General features: G+C 39.0%; 1 protein-coding gene across 4 annotated transcripts in view; it reads left to right on the forward strand.

Annotated features, from left to right (window-relative positions):
- Positions 1-14,906, forward strand: part of arel1 (apoptosis resistant E3 ubiquitin protein ligase 1) — a 37,433-nt gene extending 22,527 nt beyond the window's left edge. For 3 of the 4 annotated variants that reach the window (XM_051868140.1, XM_051868142.1, XM_051868141.1), the window contains exons 19-23: positions 625-754; positions 839-897; positions 2,521-2,610; positions 12,994-13,169; positions 13,408-14,906. In XM_051868140.1, coding sequence (XP_051724100.1) covers positions 625-754; positions 839-897; positions 2,521-2,610; positions 12,994-13,169; positions 13,408-13,510 — 558 coding nt within the window. In that variant the 3' untranslated portion in view covers positions 13,511-14,906. Of the gene's footprint in view, positions 1-624; positions 755-838; positions 898-2,458; positions 2,611-12,993; positions 13,170-13,407 lie in introns of those variants that run through there. The other variant, XR_007925922.1, reaches the window with a different exon arrangement.
- The last annotated feature ends 7,282 nt before the right edge of the window (positions 14,907-22,188 follow it).

Genomic DNA, 22,188 nt, shown 5'->3' on the forward strand with positions numbered 1-22,188 from the left:
CCGTATGAAACGTGCATATAGGCACTTCCACTGTTGCGGAGATGACGAGTCAGCATCGCCAACTTCATCACTGCAGCTGAAAATACAGAAAACACTAGATTATCAATTAATTATTAAAATGTTAAAGCAGTCTCCTTGCTGTTTTTCCCTGATGCATTCATAATCATTACTTCTGCCGGTGCGCTATGGCAAGCTTTATGCATCCACTTGAGCGCTGATTAGGCTATAGGCAGTAAAGGCTCTTTATTAGGATTTATGGTTTATTAATAAACGTGCGATTAGTCGACTAATCACTTAAAATGAATGACTACTAGTCGATCAGAAAAATCTTTAGTTGAGGGCAGCCCTATACATTACACTTCAAATACACTTTTCCAAAGATGGTTTCTGTCGTTTTAGACAGTTTTTATCACGCTGATATAAGTTCAAGTGTTTGTTTTTTTTAAAATAAGTTTGGTTTTATTTAAAACGTTTGTATGGAGATTTCACTAACAAATTTGTGCGTACGCATGCTTAGTGAATGAGACCCAATGGCCTTCCAGAAGCAAGTCAGGACACCCCTATTTTTTGAAAATACAGATGAATGTTAGTTGTGCACCTTCACTGAGAGTAATAATGTTACAGGTAGTGGAATTGATATCTGGTGGTGCTCAAATTGCCGTGACCAATGAGAATAAAATTCACTACTTAAACCTGTTGGCCCAGTACAGACTAGCCAGTCAGGTGCGAGATGAAGTAGAGCATTTCCTCAAAGGTAAGAGCCCATGATCAGACTCTTGAATTCAGTGTCTTTATGAGAAGACAATCTCAAATGAACTAAATGACCTCTTCTGTTCAGGTTTGAATGAACTGGTCCCTGAAAACCTTCTAGCCATATTTGATGAGAATGAATTGGAGGTGAGAACAGTAGTTAACATAGCTGTTTCCTTTTATCTAAGCACAGTTCAGTTTACATACACCGGTGTTCTATATCTACATACTAACCATATCTTTATATCTTTGGATTTCAAACCACAGTTTGATGAGCTGTTCCATAAACATCCCCTGATAAACATTCAACCAATACTTCCTTAAGGGAACTCAAAACATTATTTTTCCATTCTTTGCAATGTTTTTTTTTTTTTCTTCATTCTTTCAGTTGGTATCATTCAGTGTCCATTCTTAAGTTGCGGTCACATTAGCAAATTTAAATTAGTGAAATTTATCAAGATTTCATGGGCAAAAAGGTCCATTGTCAACAGTGTTGCCAACATACCAACTTTGTTGATAATTTAGCAACTTTTCAGACCCCTTTAGTGACTTTTTCAAGAAAAGAGTCTAGCGACAAAATTTGCAACTTCTTGAACAGACCTTGTCTAGTTTCCAAGACTCGCCAGTATTGCCCCATGAGCATGAAGTCTTGCTTTCCCTCCTGTTCAGTGAGTGGCAAAGAGGAGCAGTTGAAGATGCAGTCTGTCAGTGAAAAAATAAGACATTCTGTTGCTTCTAAGTTTTTCTTTTGAGTAATCATTTTACATGTAAATATAGCCGAAATCACAGCAAAGTTATTGTCTTTATCTTATGCCTGTGGTGATTTTTCAGAAATCTCAATTATAAATCATATTCATCCCGTTGTCTTCCCCCCCCTCGGTTGAAATCGCGCTTGTTACAATAAGGATGTAATTACAGGTAAGACCATTGATGGCTCTCATTACCATGCTTAGGCCAGTGTTAACTTTTTTCTTTTTTATTTATAGCATTTGTTATGAAAATGCTATATATTTGCGCCACTCATGCAAAATTTAACAATTTGACTAAAGTTATATTGTGAAGATAATTGGTCCATTTAGTTCGGATAACTTATAAAAGCTGTGAACGTGCAATGCATACAATTATTTAATAGCCTGGTTCTATGTTTCAGTGTGGGCGGTCAGAGTACTGGTAAACGTGAGAAGTGAGAGAAAAAGCGAGGGTACGGTACAGATTCAAATATACGATGTACCAGCCCACTTCAAGCACTGTCTCCAACAGAAAAATATATAAATGAGAATAGTTTTATTGGTAATTCGGCTGTATTAAAATACAGTATGTAAGCACAGGGAGTAGAAGAAAAGCAAACAAATGTAAAGGGCTGACACTAAACCAGAATGTGAATATGACGTAATTATGTCATGAATATTGCTTTTCAAGCAGGCTTTGGTTACTTTCCACTGAAAGTAGTTGGCAAAAGTGAACGATTGTATGAAGTTTAGGTCACACAGAAGTCAAATCAAGCAGCTTTTGTTGGTGAATGTGGCGAATCTTGACCAACTTGAACACAAGTGAATTCTAAAAAATTTTTTACCCTCACACTAAATCCAGACAGATTCCTATTTAAATGACTGGATTTTTTCCCACAAAATTTCGCCAAGCAATGGTAAATGTGACCGCATCTTTAACAATCATTTGAACCATTAACGGTTTGGGTTTTTCTTTACAGACTCCCCATGTGAAGTCGATGTGTAAAAAGTTAAACGTTTGACTGTTCTGTCCTGTTCTCAGTTGTTGATGTGTGGTACAGGAGATATTAACGTACAGGACTTTAAAGCTCATGCTGTTATTGTTGGAGGGTCATGGCACTTCAGAGAAAAGGTGAGTGATTTTAACATATTAAAAAAAATGTATTTCATTAGTTTTTCATGGTATGCAGCTAACATGGGTTATATACATGTGCTGTGTTTGAAATCGCCCCCTATACCCTCATTCACTATTCCCTACATTAGTCCACTAATATAGTCCACTAGAAGGAGTGAATGAAACAAGTGAGTGAATTCGGACACTGAGTGCACCGAAAGGGCTGCCGATTTCGCATAGTTTGTGCTTGCTGTTTAATAATCATTTAAAATGTAGCAAACTGGCAGCACCAGTAGTAAATATTTATGTTAAACTCTGCCATGAAAACTAGCATGCACAAACCTTAAATAAACGATTTAATGATCAATTAAAAAGGAAATTATACCTGTATGATATTATACTGGACCAGCACGGTTTGGAAAATGAATGGATGATTGATTCAACTGCGGGCGCCATCTCCTGGCGAGACGCGGGAATTCATTCAGCACGCGACTCTCAGTGCATTATGGGTATTCTCTAGCCGTTGAGCGTGTATCAGTTGTACACTTGTTATTGCAGTGCATTGTGGGATTGAATGAGTGCACTCAACATCGTCCACTATGGTTTCGGACACCACTACAAATGGCTGTCTCCTCAAATAGTGCTCTATTTAAGGGTATAGGGGGCGATTTCGGACACAGCCATGGATTATCCACAACATAAAAACAACTGACAGGTGAAGTGAATAACATTGATTTGGCACCTGTCAAGGCATGGGATATATTAGGCAGCAAGTGAACAGTCAATTCTTGAATTTCATGTTTTGGAAGCAGGAAAAATGGGCAAGCAAAAAAATCTGAGTGACTGTGACAAGAGCCAAAAAGTGATGGCTAGATGATGGAGTCAGACCATATCCAAAACCGCAAGTCTTGTGGGTTGTTCTCAGTATGCAGTGGTTAGTACCTACCAAAAGTAGTAGGATAGGTGAACTGGTATCAGGGTCATGGGCGCCCAAGGCTAACTGATGCATGTGGGGAGCGAAAACTAGCCCATCTGGTTCAGCACACAGAAGAGCTACTGTAGCTCAGATTGCTGAGAAACTTAATTCTGCCCATGATAAAAAGGTGTCAGAACACACAGTGCATGACAGTTTGCTGCATATAGGGCTGCATAGCACCAAACCGGTCATAGAGGTGGAGACAGTGTTATGCTCTGGGCAATGTTCTGCTGAAAAATTGTTCAGGAATGGTTTGAAAAATATGATAAAGAGTGTTTTTAGGTGTTGTCTTGGTGTCCAAATTCCACATATCTCAATCTGATTGAGCATCTTTGGGATGTGCTGGACCAACAATTTGGCCAGCAGCCCAAAACTGGTTGCCCACTGAAGCTAAGCAGGGCTGAGCCTGGTTAGTACCTGGATGGGACACCTCCTGGCAAAACTAGGTTGCTGATGGAAGAAGTGTTAGTGAGACCAGCAGGGGGTGCTCACCCTGTGGTCTGTGTGGGTCCTAACGCCCCAGTATAGTGATGGGGACATTATACTGTCAAAAAAGCTCCGTCCTTTGGATGAAACATTAAACTGAGGTCCTGATTCTCTGTGGTCATTATAAATCCCAGGATGCCCTTTGAAAACAGTAGGGGTGTAACCCTGACATCCAATAAGCTGGTGTGTGGTGGGCGTTCTGGCACATCCAGGTGGATGCTGCACATGGGTGGTGGTTAAGGAGATTTCCCCTTCCATATGTAAAGCACTTTGAGTACCCAGAAAAGCGCTATATAACTAACAAATTATTAATTAATTATTATTATAATTATAACAAATTCGATCCTTGGAGGCCCCACTTCGCAACTTGCAGGACTTAAAGGATCTGCTGCTAATGTGCTGGTGCCAGATACCACAGGACATGTTCAGAGGTCTTGTGGAGTCCATGCCTCGATGCATCAGAGCTGTTTTGGCAGCACGAGGGTGGCCTGATATAATACATGATATAAGGCAGGTGAATTTAATGTTGAATTTAATTAATTTAATGAATTTAATGTTGTGGCTGATCAGTGTAGAAAACACGGCATTGATAAACAGATTTTCATAAATGTTACTATACTAGTACAAGGTGACAGAAAACACTCAATAGGCCTCATTCATGAAAAATTGAAGTAAAATAAATTGAAGTATATGTAAAATAAACTAATATCTGTGTAAATTCTTCATAAAAGTGTTCAGATTTGATTGTGGGTAGTGTATATAGTAGTGATATATTTATATCGCCCCATTTCACTGCCAGGCTGAACAGACAGGATATTAAACTCAATCTTTCAAAGATGTGCCACTCTTTGACCCTGACAGTGAGGGCCCTTAACGTCAACCATCTCCTCACTACGTATTAGGTAGAACTTATAGGGAAGATGGGGAGGCTAGAATAGAGTAGAACGGGACAATTAACATTGTTCTGTGGACTGTGTAAACAATAAAATCCTTCTCTGTGCATCCACACTTTGTGGGCACAGCAATAGGCTGTGCCCACATATATAATATGCTGCAGTCTCCTGCAAAGAGAATTATTGCCTACAGTTCAATGTCATTTATCATTCAATAAAAGTGAAGTCTCTGTCCCATTTTGGATTTACAGAATCTCAACAGTAACCTCAGAAAATACAAATTCAGAATGCTCATGCTCAAAGTGCTGTCTCATGCTATTCCTTCCATAAACCGATTTATATTAGTCAATCTCAAGGACACACATTTCATGTATCCGCCAATCAGAAAATATTCTTAGCCCTGCAGGTGTTCAAGTGTGTGGAAGCAGCTTTAATTCTATTGCGGAGTGATGATCTGCTCTTCTGTTCTCTGCTGCTGCTGCTGCTGCTGCTGCAAGACCAAGATGGACCACAAGTGTGTTGGTTACTCATATGGAATACGTTCTCAGAAAATAATATACCTGGCTCTCCGATTGAACTCTATTCTGTATCACGCTTTCCTTTTGATAAACGCATCAGATCAATTCACAGCTGTCTCTCTATTTTTAAGAAATGGAGAAAAGTTTTGTTCAGGTTGTGCTTGAGATGGCCCCATCGCTCACAGACTAAAGTGTTGTGTGTGAAGGATAGTGAAAAGGGCTTGGCTCATATTGTTGCAGAATGCTCAAATATATACATCGAGTTGTTGACTGTCTTTTTTTTTTGTCACTGAAACATGGACAGATCACACAATATAACCACGGTGGCATACGTTAATAATAAAGGGGACTGCAATTTAATTGTGTGGAGCAAAGGCCTTTGTGAATGCAGGGACAAATTGTTACCCGGATGAAATCCTCTGTATGGAGAGTGGCGGCTCCACTCCTAGGTAGTGAGTCAGGTTGTGAAAAAATATGGTTGAGCCACCATAGATCTCTTCATACTGCACAAAAATGATGATTGTCCTCTATTCTTCTCTGTCTGGTGAGGGGGGAATACACCTAATGGTGTAGATGTGATGACATACCCTTGGCCAGGCATGCTGTGTTGTGTTTCTTGTCCTCAGTCTGTGTGAGCCAACTCTAAAAAGGGTAAAAGAGTTTGGTTACTCATAGTGATTGCCCTGAAGTGGCTAATGAAATTGTAGTTGGTGCTGGCAATCTAGCTACTATACAACTAGCCCTGGCCTTCCCTGTGGTGCAAGGATCTTCTCTCATTGACACAAGGGGAGACTTTTCCTTCTCATTCAGATCCGCTCAGGGCCTGACCCATGAGAGGTGGGAAGTGTTTGAGCAGTGTGTGCACAGACATATTGTTCCCTTCTTATGTTCTGTGCCAGACGTATTGTGTTTCATGCCAGAACTTTCAGACAAAGGCAGGGTCTTTTTCTACCATTAAGGTTTACTTGGCTGAGAAATCAGCTTTGTCATGTGAGTATATTTTCATTTATTGCTTGCTCTTAATACTGCAAAGGCAAGTAGTGAATTCCATGCATGGCCAGCATGGTCAGTTCATGGCTTTTGTATGCACTTTGCTTTGGATGTTTCAAGGGCAACAATGCCACGTTTGTGCTTTTTCGTATGTGCGTGAAAGGGATGCACATACCAAAATATGAGACTGCTTCATATTAAGCACGTACTGTATAAGCACATAGTTTAATGTGTCTTGTCCTGTCTGGTGCTTTGACCAGTCTCTGTGTTGTTTAATGCATTGGAGACTTGTTTTCCCCACTGCAGAAGTTACATCTTTATGGTTATATCCTTATTTGTAAAAAAAAAAAAAAAAAGATAGTCATGCAAACATTTCCATTTTACACAAGGGCTCGTCCTGTAACGAGCACCGGCAGGAGGGTGTGCGTCAATCATATGGTTGGTTTCACCATGTTTATAATGCTACATGTAACAGGTATTTACATGTAATATGTTGTTCAGATGAATTAATGTTTTCTACATACACTAACAGTTAACATTTAGACTGTTTTTGTGTTTTATCAGTTCATTTAAGAAATAAAATTTATGAAAATAATCATTAGTTGCAACTCTACATGGGTCGCAAGCTTCAGTGTTATGTATCAGTTTACCTAATAATCGTGACGAAGCAGTTGGTATTCGATAGGTGTGAAAAGGAGTTGGTTAAGAGCTGAGAACAGAATGGCAATTCTGTTCTGCAAAAACCACTATTGTGTGAATGTGTGTGTGTCAGTGTATATGCACACTATATGGCTTCTAAGCAGCCTAGCCCTAGAGTAGCCTACACTGTCTGAAACTGTGCAAATTTTGTACTTTTCGGAGTACAACAGCTTGTCACTGGGGCAGTATCCTTAAAGGGACAACTTTTTAACTTATCTTACCTTAATAAGTTACAGGGATGTGATTTTTCCATAATATTTTCTGGGGGGTTACTGTATGATGATTGAAATTGTAATAAATAAAATAAATTAAATAAAATGCAAAATGTAAAGTTTTCTAATATTTAATGCACGGATTGCTCCTGACAGCACTGCACAAGTTTGTGGCACCATCTGCAGCACCTCGCCAGTTGCCCAGTAACTTTTTATGAATTTTGACAATACATGGTCGTGAGAATATGATATGGCTTAGTGCGATCATCAAATTGCTGTTCTAATTACATAAATATAGTCTGATGTGCTGCATGTTTCAGGAGCATTCATTCAGTGTTAATTGTGAAAATGACAAATAAATGCCTCTTGACTCTTAAAAGAGAAGCGATAAGGTCTCCCCTGCTTTTTTTAATGCCAAAATAAAAGCTAAATGGTTTAATGTTTGAAAGCAAAGAAATTAAGACAACCATAAATGTTAGTTGTACTCTAAAATAAATAAAAATAAATAATAATAATTGTTATTATTGTTATTATTAATAATAACAATTCTGTTAATACTTTTATTATAACATGTATTATAATATAATATATTATGATTATAAAATACTCAATTTGTTAATTTTTCAGTAAAATAGTAAGCATATTTCTTTATTATTTTTCTTTGCTTTGGTTTGGGGGCAGTTGTGGCGTAATGGTTAGAGAGTCGGACTTGTAACCCGAAGGTTGGTGGTTCGAATCTCAGTACCGGTAGGAAATGTAGGTGGGGGAGTGAATGAGGTGCCCTTGAGCAAGGCACCTATCCCCCAATCGCTCCCTGGGCGCCATAACAAAAATGGCTACACACTGCTCCGGGTGTGTGTTCACTGTGTGTGTGTGTGTGAACTTGGATGGGTGAAATGCAGAGCACAAATTCCGAGTATGGGACACCATACTTGGCCACACGTCATGTTTTGAGAGTAGTAATATGTACCCTTAAGTTACTACTATAAACATTTTAGGGGTAATTAAGGTATAGTACACAAATGACATTTTTAAGGTAATGCTTATTACAAGCTGTTGTACCCTTAAAGGTTAATGTTTTTTTTTTTTTTTTTTTTTTTTTAAGGAAGTTACATTGAGTTTGCAGAAAACCAGTTGTGTTAAACAGAGTATACAGGTGCTGGTCATATAATTAGAATATCATCAAAAAGTTCATTTTTTTTATTATAAATTATTTTTAAAAATGAAACTTTCATATATTCTAGATTCCCTACATGTAAAGTAAAACATTTCAAAAGTTTTTTTTTTTTTTAATTTTGATGATTAGAGCGTTCAGCTCATGAAAGTCCAAAATCCAGTATTTCAAAATATTAGAATATTTCCTAAGATCAATCAAAAAATGGATTTGCAAAACAGAAAAGTTCAAGTTCTTTCAAGTATGTTCTTTTGTGCACTCAATACTTGATCGGCAGGACATATTACAGCAAATGACTTGCTCCTAGCACAAATTACAGCATCAGTGAAGTGTGGCATGGAAGTGATCAGCCTGTGGCACTGCTGAGGCACTATTGAGCCTTCAGATCATCTGTATATTGTTGGATCGACTGTTTCTCATCTTTCTCTTGAAAATATCCCATAGATTCAGGTCAGGCATGTTGGCTGGCCAATAAAGCACAGTAATATCATGGTCAGCAAACCACTTGGAAGTGGTTTTTGCACTGTGGGCAGATGCTAAAGTCCTGCTGGAAAAGGAAATCAGCATCTCCATAAAGCTTGTCAGCAGATGGAAGCATAAAGTGCTCCAAAATCTCCTGGAAGATGGCTGCATTGACTTTGCACTTGATAAAACACAATGGACCAACACCAGCAGACGTCACGGCCCCCCCAAATCATTATTGACTTCAGAAACTTCACACTAGACTTCAAGCAGCTTGGATTCTGTGCCTCTCCAGTCTTCCTTCAGACTCTGGGACCATGATTTCAACATGAAATGCAAAATTTACTTTTATCTGAAAAGAGGACTTTCGACCACTGTTCACTGTCCAGTTCTTTTTCTCCTTAGCCCAGGTAAGATGCTTCTGATGTTGTCTCTGGTTCAGAAGTGGCTTGGTAGTCCTTTTCCTGAAGATGTCTGAGTGTGGTGACTCTTGATGCGCTGACTCCGGCTTCATTCTACTCATTGTGAAGCTCTCCCAAGTGTTTGAATCGGCTTTACTTGACAGTATCCTCAAGCTTGCGGTCATCCCTGTTGCTTGTGCACCTTTGCCTACCCAATTTCTTCCTTCCAGTCAACTTTGCATTTAATATGCTTTGATACATCACTCTGTAAACAGCCACCCCATTCAGTAATGACCTTCTGTGACTTACTCTCTTTGTGGAGGGTGTCAATGATTGTCTCCTGGACCATTGCCAAGTCAGCAGTCTTCCCTATTAGTGTGGTTTCAAAGAACAAAAGATACCCGGAATTTATACTGTAGGGATGGTCATTTAATGAAACTCAAATGTAAATATTCTAATATTTTGAGATACTGGATTTTGGACTTTCATTAGCTGTACTCTCTAATCAACAAATTAAAAAAAAAAAAACTTTTGAAATGTTTTACTTTACATGTAGGGAATCTAGAATATATGAAAGTTTCATTTTTTAAAATAATTTACAATAAAAAAATGAACTTTTTCATGATATTCTAATTATATGACCAGCACCTGTACATAATTTTTCAGAAAGCTGTTTTCTGGTAAACCCAGGAATAAGCAGTTTTCTTAAGTGCATGCAAAAACGGTCATAATTAAATACAGGCAGTGTTTGGCTGTAGTTCCCTTTCGAGACGGTCCACTCGCATTGCGTGAGATTTTGCTGATGTTATAGGGGAAACTCTGTTTCTCCAAATACTGAAGCCTGATTGGATTATGTCTGTGCATCTACACAGACTCGCCAAAACGGGTGGGGCCGACTGCCTATAAGTCATGCTGGATGCCATATCGTCAGAATCTTTCTCCTTGATGCATTAAGAATCATCTCCTTGCTGACTCTTAAGAAGTCAGAGAAAAGAAGCCTTCCTGCTCATCGATTACAACAAGCCTCAGCAGCAGATTAACGGCACTTCAGCAGCTGCAGTTACTATGCGCTTTTTCCCTGCGTCCATCCGGTGACCTAATAAGAGCAAATTTCATTCATAAAAGAGCAAATTCAACGGCGTTTGCAAAATGTCACACCATGAGTATAGCTCATGCAGGCCTCCCCTCACACACCGAGCGCGTTGCTTGCCTGGGTCTTGCATGAGTCTTACCTCGCTGTCCTCGCAAATCGCTTTCAAGGAGAGCGATCACGCTCGTCATGTTCCCCTGTTGTCTTCCTCTCTCAAGCCAAGACAAAAAAAAAAAAAACAGCGGAGTTGCAAAGCCGAGCATTTCCAGATCCTACGTGCCTCACTCTCCCCACAGCGAGAGGATTTCTCTTCACCCGCAGACGGTGCAGATGATTTGGAGTATTTGAGCGAGCGAAAGTAGACCTCTTTGCATAGAAAGAAAACTCCCACTGCCCAATGTTCTTCTCAAAGAAACAGGATGCGTTGGCCCATGTGTGGCCCTGTTCACACCTGTATGCCTTCTGTCCGGTAGCTCTGTTCCTTTAGGCCATCAGTCAAATCATGAAGGTCAGATGCTTGGTCATGCTAGTGGCCCTGATCTGTCAGAACCAGTTTTGGTTCCCAAGTATGGTGCAGCTGCTGACAACAGCCCCTTTGCCAGTTCTGCTAAGGAGGGGCCTCTTTTCCCAAGCAGAAGGGACAATCTGGCATCCCCAACCCGAGTTGTGGAGTCTCCATCTGTGGCCCCTCGACAGGAGCCTTCATGCCTCTCCTGGAGTGTCATGAACGCTATCTCTGATTGTATGTGATGGTCATTGCAGCGCACTACGCCCCTATTGCTGGCCAATCAGTTGGAATAAACAAACTAATTGTGAAGTTCCTTCGGAGAGCCAGAAAGCTGAATCCACCTTGCCCCCTTACAGTTCCATCCTGGGATCTATCCATGGTCCTTAAGGCACTTCGAGACCCTCCGCTCAAGCCACTTCTGATGGCTGAACTCTGACCCCTTTCACTTAAGACTGCCCTGCTGCTAGCCTTAGCATCAATCAAGCGAGTTGGTGACCTGCAGGCGCTCTGAGTGAACTCTCTTGTCTTGAGTTTGGACCCAATGACAGTTAAGTCATCCTAAAACCAAGGCGAGGCTATGTAAGGTACTCTCCACTCTGTTCAGAGCTCAGGTTTTAACACTCTCTGCTCTTCCTGCTTCTGAGGATGAGCAGTCATTACATCTACTCTGCTCGGTCTGGGCCCTCAGAGTATATATCGCTCTAGCCAGTTCCTGCAATCAGAGCAGCTGTTTATGTGCTTCGGAGGCCTCTCCAAGGGGCTGCCAGTCACGAAGCAGAGACTATCTTGTTGGATAGTGGCACAATAGCACTGGCCTATAGTTCCTTAGAATTGCAGATGGCCTACTCCCCCAGGGGAATGGCCTCCTCCTGGGCGTGGTCAAGTGGGGTGTCCATTGGTAACATCTGTGCAGTGGCTGGCTGGTCCTTGCCATCCACCTTTGCCAGATTTTATAACCTAGACTCCTGCTCTTCAAACATGGATTTTGTCTCTTTAAAAGCTTGTCCCTGGCCCCTGAGGGGTCCTGTTGAATTAGGAGACCATGTCTCACAGAGCTCCTGCCTTGAGGGCCCGAGCATGCTATGTTAGGTGAATTGTGGCTTCGCCTCCAAATATTTTCCCCTGATTATAAGCCTAAATAGTGCCCTGGACCCAAGTGCCCTCAGGTTGGGCTCTCAGGACGGTCTCTGTTCTGTGCTCGTAGCACAGCTCTATTGGATTGTGTTACAGCATCAGCAAAAACTGACGAGAAGAAAAAATGGGAGTAAACCATATTGAAAGAGAATGTTTCGGTTACTAGTGTAACCTTGGTTCCCTGAGATAACTAGAGCAAGCATTGCGTAGCTGGCAATGCTACTGCTCTTATGCACTAATCGACACTTGCCACTCCTCAGTCGAAAGATTCTGATGATATGGCATCCAGCACATTCCAGCCAGTTTTGGCTGGCTGAAATGCCATTTGTCTGTGCAGGTGGACAGACGCGATCCAATCAGGCTTCAGTATTCGGAGAAACAGAGTTTCCCCCGTAGCATCAGCAAAAACTGACGCAATGCTCGTTCCCATTATCTCAGGGAACCGAGGTTACATTAGTAACCGAACCATTATTGAAGCTAATGGTAGTATAGCTACTTGTTGGCTCTTAGGGGGCAATCACTTTTTCACAGGGACATTGGATGTTATGTACTGTGTATATATTTAAAGCATGAAAGTTTTGTGGTTTTGTTCATGACTGGTCACTTCTATGCATTATATGTTGTGCTTAAAGACTGTGAAAATATGGTAAAATACAGAAAATCAGACTAGTACCAAATATTTTAACAGCACTGTATTTACATTAGTATGATATCTGATAATGTTTGCTGCCTATCTATGTTGTATATTTTGTATATAATGGTTTGATATTGGGAATGTGTTTGAGTTCACATGAATATGTCGAAAGATCACAGCAGGGGATGAAAGTGTGAATTTATCCTGATTCTCCTGTTCTTTAGGTGATGAAGTGGTTCTGGGCAGTTGTGTCATCCTTCACACAGGAAGAACTGGCACGTTTGTTGCAGTTCACCACTGGCTCCTCGCAGCTCCCACCTGGTGGCTTCAACACTCTCTGCCCCTCCTTCCAGATCATAGCAGCTCCCACACACAGCACGCTGCCTACCGCACACACCTGGTGAGCACACAAACAACAAACATTCCCTTACTTCCGCAGAAGGACCAAAATCCAATTCCCAGAATTAAATGTGAAATTAATAGACTGTAGAAAGGAACATTTTGCTAAATATATGCACCATATCACATATTCGTTTTTTATATATATATATATATATATACACATTTTTATTTATTTATTTATTTTTTTACTGTTATACTTTTCTTGCAAGTTTAACTCCTCCTCCTCTCCTGTTCAGTTTTAACCAGCTGTGCCTCCCAACGTATGACTCCTACGAGGAGCTCCACAAGCTGCTGAAGCTGGCCATCAGTGAGGGGAGTGAGGGCTTTGGGATGCTTTGAACATCAGTCCAGCTCTGGCAGAAACAGAGAGTAATCGCTGAACCTCTTTTTTTATGAACATCTCACCCCAGTGCACTTTACAGTGTACTGTAAATGACAGACTTTGATCACAAGATGCCTCTGGCAGGATTCAGGAGTTATGTACATATGTATTAAAAGATTGTTCTACAAGATGAAAATGGGAAGATTTTTTGTTTGTTTGTTTGTTTGTTTGTTTTTTTAGATAGTTGCCTATCTTTCCATATGTGAATGCAGACATAATTAAATGGCCTAAGTGTCAGGATTCTTGTTTTGCATTTGGCATAAAGATAACTTTTTTTATGGAGCATAGTAGACTGTGGGATTTTGGGAATGACTGCATACCCTCTGCACTTGGGCCTTAACTGATCAGGGAAGGTTGTGTATATAACTTCTGTTTTATTGTATGCTTTATTTATACAGTGTATGCATTTTCCCTGCAATTGTTCATTTGATATCTATGAAGAAGGGACCTTAGACACATTGTCACATACCACATCTTTGTTTTTGTTTTTTTTGAACAAGTGAAATTTGTTTAAATGGGGATTTCATAAATCATAAAATTGCTTTTCTCAGATATGTTGATATTGTTTCAGTTGCAACTGTTTTGGGAACAGGCATTCCCGAATGTTTGATGCTGTTGGTCAGACAGCTGACTTGCACATTTATCAGATGTGGTCTTTGCTCTCATCTTGAGCCTCTTACTTTTTATTTTGAACATTAATTATTAATGAACATGCATAGGACACAATTTATGAACAAATTGAGGGTAAGATGTCCATTTAAAATATTATTTCAAAAACTTATTTGTACTACTTAAACCTCCTTTCTACTGTTATGCTGAAATACCGGTATTTGAGTAACATCTATGCATCATACCAACAAGTCCCCAAACAACAAACACTGGCTTTGCTTGTTTTATAAATAACTGATGCTCTGTTTATCATTTTGGTTCAGTTAATGCCGCGAAAAAATTAAAGTGTAATCATACAGGAAAAAATCATAATGCACAATGGCTGACTGTTGAACATTAGTGACCTGTTTTCTACTGTATAGAGCCTGTAGCAATATTCTATGAGGTCACATGCAAATCTGGAGTGTCCTTTTGTGACCACTACAAACCATTTGCAGGGATAAAAAAAAAAAATGCTAAAACATAACTACCCTGATGTTACACTGTGCTCTTGCCTTTGTCCTCTCTCTCCATCCCTCCCGTCATATATATACATATATATGTACATATACAAACACACAGACACACATTTTCTTTTTCCATGAAGTTAGACTCTTGGGTTTCAAAATTAACATTTCTGTGCAGATGGCTACATTTTATGTATTGTTTATGCAACACAATAAAAATCAGAAAATTATTCATCCATTCATTGTAAATGTCATCATAAAATTGTTGGGTGATAATCTCAAGCATAATGTTATGGATCAGCTTCACTAAAATTCCAAATTTAGTCTAGCATTAAGAAAGCTATATCAGTAGCCAGAAAGAAAGTTTGGGTGTGCTAAGGGGAAAAAAGGTTGTGCAAGAAAAGAAGTGTAATAAAGTGACATACTATTATGAATCATTGCATTGATGTCTTTCAGCTCTATATTTAGGCTTGTGTTACTTTAAAGACTCATTCAATTGTATGTTTTAGTCATAATCAGTAGAGTAGTTTTGTCTGTTAGTAAATATTAGGTGTTAAGCTTATTTATTGATGAAATCTGAAATTCAGTTCATTATTATTCTCCAAAATATACTTGATACTCTGCACTATAATGAAATACTACAAAAAAAAAAAAAAGTTTTTACATTCACTGGCATAAAAAGTTTATGTACAATAAACATTGTATAAATGGGTGTAAGTACATTGTGTAAAACTGCATAGCAATAAGACAAATCAAAATAAATTAAATGTTGGTAAATTTAACATTTAATTCAACAATATATAAAAATAATTACTATGCAAACTAACATGCTAGTAAGAAGCTAGATAATTTGCTCTTAAATGATTGCTTCTCAACCTCCAAAAATTTGAAGTGGATGTTGGTCAATCAGAAGAAAATTAAAAGACTCTTTAGAGAAATAACATTGTCTGTTAAAGACGTGAAACATTAGCTGCGTCCTAATTCAGAGGGCTGCATCCTTTGAAGACAGATTGAAAGTGAAAACGTGAAAGTGACGTGAAGCTAAGTATGGTGTCTCATACTCAGAATTTGTGCTCTGCATTTCACCCATCCAAGTGCACACACACACACCCGGGGCAGCCATTTGCTGTGGCGCCTGGGGAGTGATTGGAGTTAGGTGCCTTGCCCAAGCTAATTAGAGTGGAAGAGAGCACTGCTCATTTTCTCCCCCACCTACATTTCCTGCTGGTACTGAGACTCGAAACCCACAGTCTTCAGTTTACAAGTCTGACTCTCTAACCATTAGGCCAAAACTGACACCAATTGCATCACAGTGGCGCGACGAAGCCTGTCCCAATTTGAAGGCTCCTTCAAACGCGGCCTTCTTTCCTGGCCAATGAAGGATACAACAGAAAGCTCCTTCAAACGCGGCCTTCTTTCCTGGCCAATGAAGGATACAACAGATGGATCCTTCGCAGCCTAGTCTTACCCTAGAATTCAATGCGTGCCGGTGACGACAGGATTTTTTTTAGAGTAATTTCCGGGTTACATTTTAGATGCAAGTATCAACCCATTTCAACTTACTAGAATATTTTGAAACAAAAAAAACTAAAGATCCACACTCGCTTGTGTCTTAATAAATTATTAAATTCTTTTATTCTGCAAAGCACATATACACCAGATGTTTCAGCAATCAGACTTCTAATTTATGTTGTAGCTTTATTATTTTTCTGGTGTAGTGGGCTAAACCACTGAACTGGTAAGCAGAAGATTGCTGGTTCGATCTCCGCAGCCGTCACCACCAGAGCAAGACACTTTACTCCAGGTTACTCCACGGGGATCGTCCCTGTAATAAGAGCACTATAAGTCGCTTTGGATAAAAGCATCTGCCAAATGCATAAATGTAAATGTGATTTTTGTGATTTTAAATGTGAAGTGTCTCGGGCACAAACACTCAGTAAAGCTGCTTATTTCTTAAAGTTACTAAAAAAAGTTACTTATTTCTTAAAGCTACTACAGTAATATAAATACAAACATACATACATTTCATACAATTTCTATTTGGGGCTTAAAGTGTTAGTTCACCCAAACATATAAATTCAGTCATTGTTTACTTGCCTTCACGCTGTTTCTGAACATAAAAGGTTTAGATACAAAAGACACTTTTTGTTTCTGTTCATACAATATCAGTCAAGGAAGCCTGACTTCCAGAAGCTTCATGACATTATTTGATGATGCTTTTGAAACTTCTGAAAGCCGAGCTCCATTGTATGAACAGAAACCAGCAGAACATGTCAGGTGCTCTGGCTCCTGGCAAACTGTTACCCAAGAACTCACAAGTACAGTGTCAGAAACAGTGATTTGCTCTGGTCCCCTTCCTGTTCGTCGGAGTGATGAGATAGTTAGCAGATTATCATCACTCAATGGCTGGCTGTCTAAGTGGTGACTGCAGAATAACATAGGTTTCATAGACAATTGGAAAAGTTTTGGGGCAGACCTGACCTGTTGAAAAGAAATGGTATTTATCCCTCCTGGGATGGTGCTGCTCTTCTCTCTAGTAATATGGCACATAGTCTTAGAGCTAAAACATGACAAACTGGGGCCCAGGTCAGGAAGCAGACAGACCAGCTAAACCAACCATCTGCTAGCCGTCTCACGTCACAGAAGTCAGATAAATCCCAACACATAGAAACTCTTTCACCTAGATATTATCACATAGAGACTGTGTCTGTACCCCAAATTAGTAAATACAAAAAAACTTCCAAACCCATTTAAGGGTAAAAATTTAATTGATGTTCAACAAATAAAAAACAGAGATAATACTGATAAACAAATAATAAAGCTTGGGTTGCTGAATATTAGATCCCTTTCTTCAAAAGCACTTATTGTAAATTATATTATCACAGACAATAATCTAGATGTGCTGTGTTTGACAGAAACCTGGTTAAAACCAGACGATTACATTACTTTAAATGAGTCTAGCCCTCAAGGTTACGATTATCGACACAATCCTTCTGAGAAAGGCAAAGGGGGAGGTGTTGCTGTAATTTATGGTAATATTTACAGTATTACTCAAAAGTCTTTCAAATATAATTCCTTCGAAGTGATGGTGCTTTATGTAACGTTATGTAAGTTGACATTTGTGCTGGCTACTGTATACAGGCCACCAGGACACTATACAGACTTTATCAAAGAATTTGCTGATTTTCTATCGGTGTTAGTACTAGCTGCGGATAAAGTCCTTGTTTTTGGTGATTTTAATATCCATGTAGATAATGAAAACGACGCATTGGGATTGGCATTTACAGACATTCTAATCTTTATTGCAGTTACACAACACGTGTCAGGACCCACTCATTGTCATAATCATACTTTAGATCTAATATTGTCACATGGAATCGATATTGATGCTGTTGAAATTCTGCATTCTGCAGCAGAATTCTGCATTCTGAGTGATGACATCTCAGATCATTATCTAGTGTCGTGTATACTACATTTAGTCAAGGCTGCTAAACTGCCTCCCTGCCACAAATATGGTAGAACCATCACTTCTACCACTAAAGATTGCTTTATAAATAATCTTCCTGATCAGTTTCATCGCCTTAGCATACCAGACAGCTTAGAAGACCTCGATGTTGCAACAGAAACTACTGACTCTGTCTTTTCCAGCACATTAGACTCCTTTGCACTTAAAAAAGATTAAGGAAATTAGTCCAACGCCGTGGTACAACGAGCACACTCTGGCCCTTAAGTGAGCAGCCAGAAAAATGGAGTGCAGCTGGAAGAAAACAAAACTATACGTTTTTCGCATTTCGTGGAGAGAGAGAATGATTGAGTACAGAAAGCCCTTAAAAACTGCTAGATCTGCTTATTTTTCAAATCTTTTAGAAGAAAATAAACACAACCCAAGGTATTTATTTGATACAGTGGCTAAATTAACAAGAAAGAAAGCTTCAACTTCTGATGTTTCCAAATAGCACAGCAGTAATGACTTTATGAACTTCTTTACTTGCAAGATTGACAATATTAGAGAGAAAATTATGACCATGCAACCGTCTACTACAGTATCACATCAGACAGTGCACTGTAGTGTCCCTGAGGAAAAATTAAATTAATTCGCTGCTTTAGGAGAGGAAGAATTGTTTAAACTTGTTAAATCATCAAAATCAACCTGTATGTTAGACCCTATACAGACTAAGCTATTGAAAGAGATGCTTCCAGAGGTCATAGATCCTCTTCTTAATATCATTAATTCATCTTTATCACTAGGATACGTACCAAAAACTTTTAAGCTGGCTATTATTAAACCTCTTATTAAAAATCCACAACTTGATCCCAGAGACTAAGTCAATTACAGGCCGATCTCAAATCTTCCTTGTCTGTCAAAAATACTAGAAAAGGCAGTTTCATTACAACTATGTTCCTTTTTAGAAAGAAATGGTATCTGTGAGGATTTCCAGTCAGGATTTAGACCGTACCATAGTACTGAGACTGCTCTCATTAGAGTTACTAATGATTTGCTCTTATCATCAGATCGTGGTTGTATCTCTCTTTTAGTGTTACTAGATCTCAGTGCTGCTTTTGACATTATCGACCACAATATTCTTTAGAATAAACTCGAAAATTATGTTGTAACTGTACATGCTACCCTTGGGAGATATCATTAGGAAGCAAGGCATTAGTTTTCACTGTTACGCTGATGATACTCAGCTCTATATTTCTTCGCGCCCTGACGAAACTTACCAATTCACAAAATTAACAGAATGCATAGCTGATATAAAAAATTGGATGACCAGTAATTTCCTACTACTAAATTCAGAAAAAACAGAGATTCTAATTTTTGGACCAAAAACTTCTTCACATAATAACCTAGAATACTGTCTAACACTTGATGGCTGCTCTGTTAAGTCTTCGTCGTCAGTTAGGAACCTGGGTGTGCTCTTTGATACCAATCTTTCATTTGAAAGCCATGTTTCTAGCATCTGTATATCTAAACTATGACATACGACAAATGCAGAACAGTTAGTTCATGCGTTCATGACCTCAGGGCTAGATTACTGTAACGCTCTACTGGGTGGTTGCCCTGCTCGCTTGATAAATAAACTACGGCTCGTACAAAATGCAGCAGCTAGAGTTCTTACTAGAACTAGGAAGTATGACCATATTAGCCCAGTTCTGTCAACACTGCATTGGCTTCCTGTTAAACATCGTATAGATTTTAAAATCTTGCTAATTACTTACAAAGCACTAAATTAGCTCCCCAGTACCTGAGCGAGCTCTTAATGCATTATAGTCCTACACGATCTCAGAATTCAGGCCAGTTGATAATACCTAGAATATCAAAATCAACCGCAGGTGGTAGATCCTTCTCCTATTTGGCACCTAAACTCTGGAACAATCTTCCTAGCATTGTTCGGGAAGCAGACACACTGTCAGTTTAAATCTAAACTAAAAACGCATCTCTTTAACCTGGCATACACATTATCAATTTATGTTTTCAAATCCGTTAAAGGATTGTTAGGCTGCATAAATTCCATATCAAATTCCGTCCATACCGGCGTGATGAATACGATCCTCAACTGGATGGAACTGGAATAAATACTTTGACTGTTGCGATCCCATCGGACTTGCCAGCTGCCTGAATCATAATAAAGCACTGGTCGCCAGAGGAGAACTGGCCCCCCGACTGAGCCTGGTTTCTCCCAAGGTTTTTTTCTCCATTTTAACAACTGTTTGCCACCTGATGTCACCTGTTGGAGTTTGGGTTCCTTGCTGCTGTCGCCTTTGGCTTGCTTAGTTGGGGACACTTGACATTTGATATTCAACAGTGTTTTGATCTGCCTGCATTGACACCATTGTATGCGAACTGAACTGAGCCCAATGATGATATATATATAAATTAACTAAATTAATAACTATTGATTCTTACATTGGAATGAATCAATACTGAATTTACTTAAGATGGATAATGACACCATTTTCTTTAAGAGCTGCTGTGCAGTCAAAATTATACACCAGTTATCACTGTAAAGCTGCTTTGTCACAATCTGCATTGTTAAACGCGCTATATAAATAAAGGTGACTTGACTTGATGCTCTGGGCTCACTGAGGATGAAGAGACCACAGCAACATCTGGGCCAGATGAGGCAATAAGGGCAGGTGGAGTGATGGAGGGTCTCGTCCATGGCACTGTGCCTTTTCCAGGATGCTGCTTCTTTCAGACGAACACAATCAGAGATATATTTAAGAATATCCTTGACCCTCCAAGGTTTATAATGGTTGTGAATAGGGGGCCACATTTTTAAGTCAAAAATAATGCATCCATCCATAAAAAAGTAATCCATATGACTCCAGTGGGTTAATAAAGGCCTTATGAAGCGAAGTGATGTGTTTTTGTAAGAAAAATATCCATATTTAAAACTTTACAAACTCAAATAACTAGTTTCCAGTGGACGACTGTACACAGTAATCCTCTGATGAGATGTATGATGCAGGATGTAGGAGTATTGTAAGCTTAGACGCCTCTTGTGTTCAAAAACAAATAGGGCTGTGCAACAAATTTAAGCTCCTCTTCTCTTATATGGAAATCCTCTGAAATTTCTCTTTAAAAATGATCGTTTTAGACTTATAATCTGTGACTTGTTATTTGTTTTGCTCTATCCTCTGTGCCTCTGCATTTGTCCTTACAAAGGACAGATCAAAGGATACTCTTCCGCCACAAATCGACTTGCGCATTCTGCGTACGGTCGTCCACCGGAAACTTGTTATTTGATGTATCCTCTCCCATTGCCTCTTGGGAAGTCTGGGATAGAAAAGTGTCCATCAATGAACACTTCAGAATCTGGGCAGAAGCAGTAGCCATCCAGGGATTTCAGTTTTATGAATACTGAGGTTTCAGACATACTACTCATTTCAAGTATTATTTTCACCTACTATTTAGTAAGTAAGTAGGCATATTCAAACGCACTATTAGTATACGCACATCTGAATCTCGCGAGAATTAGTACACCACCCAGGTATTTTATGCCTACTCTTTGATAAATACTAAGGATTCGGATATACTTATTCGTTTGCCTACTGCTTTTTGCTTTTTGTACTTACTATAGTAATAACAGTAAATTATGCATAATTACAAGTAACTAACCCTAAGCCAAACTCTAACTGTAACTCTATAGTAAGTACATGTAGTTAATTAATTGTACTCAGTACTTACTTGAGTAATTACAATGTAACTACGGCACTAAAATAAAGTGTAACCAAAGTTTATTATGGATGAAAAATAAATGCTTAAACATTTACACAATAGACAAATGCGTGTAAGTACATTGTGTAAAACTGCATAGCAATAAGACAAATCAAAATGTAACAAATTAAATGTTGGTAAATTTAAAATTTAATTCAATAATATATAAAAATAATTACTATGCAAACTCTAATGCTAATAAGAAGCCAGATAATTTGCTCTTAAATGATTTGAAGACAGATCAAAAGTGTAAAAGTGAAAGTGACATGAAGCCCTGTATAGTGTCTCATACTCAGCA

This window comes from Ctenopharyngodon idella, chromosome 17 (genome assembly GCF_019924925.1).
Source record: "Ctenopharyngodon idella isolate HZGC_01 chromosome 17, HZGC01, whole genome shotgun sequence".
In the NCBI taxonomy this organism is placed as follows: Eukaryota; Metazoa; Chordata; class Actinopteri; order Cypriniformes; family Xenocyprididae; genus Ctenopharyngodon; species Ctenopharyngodon idella.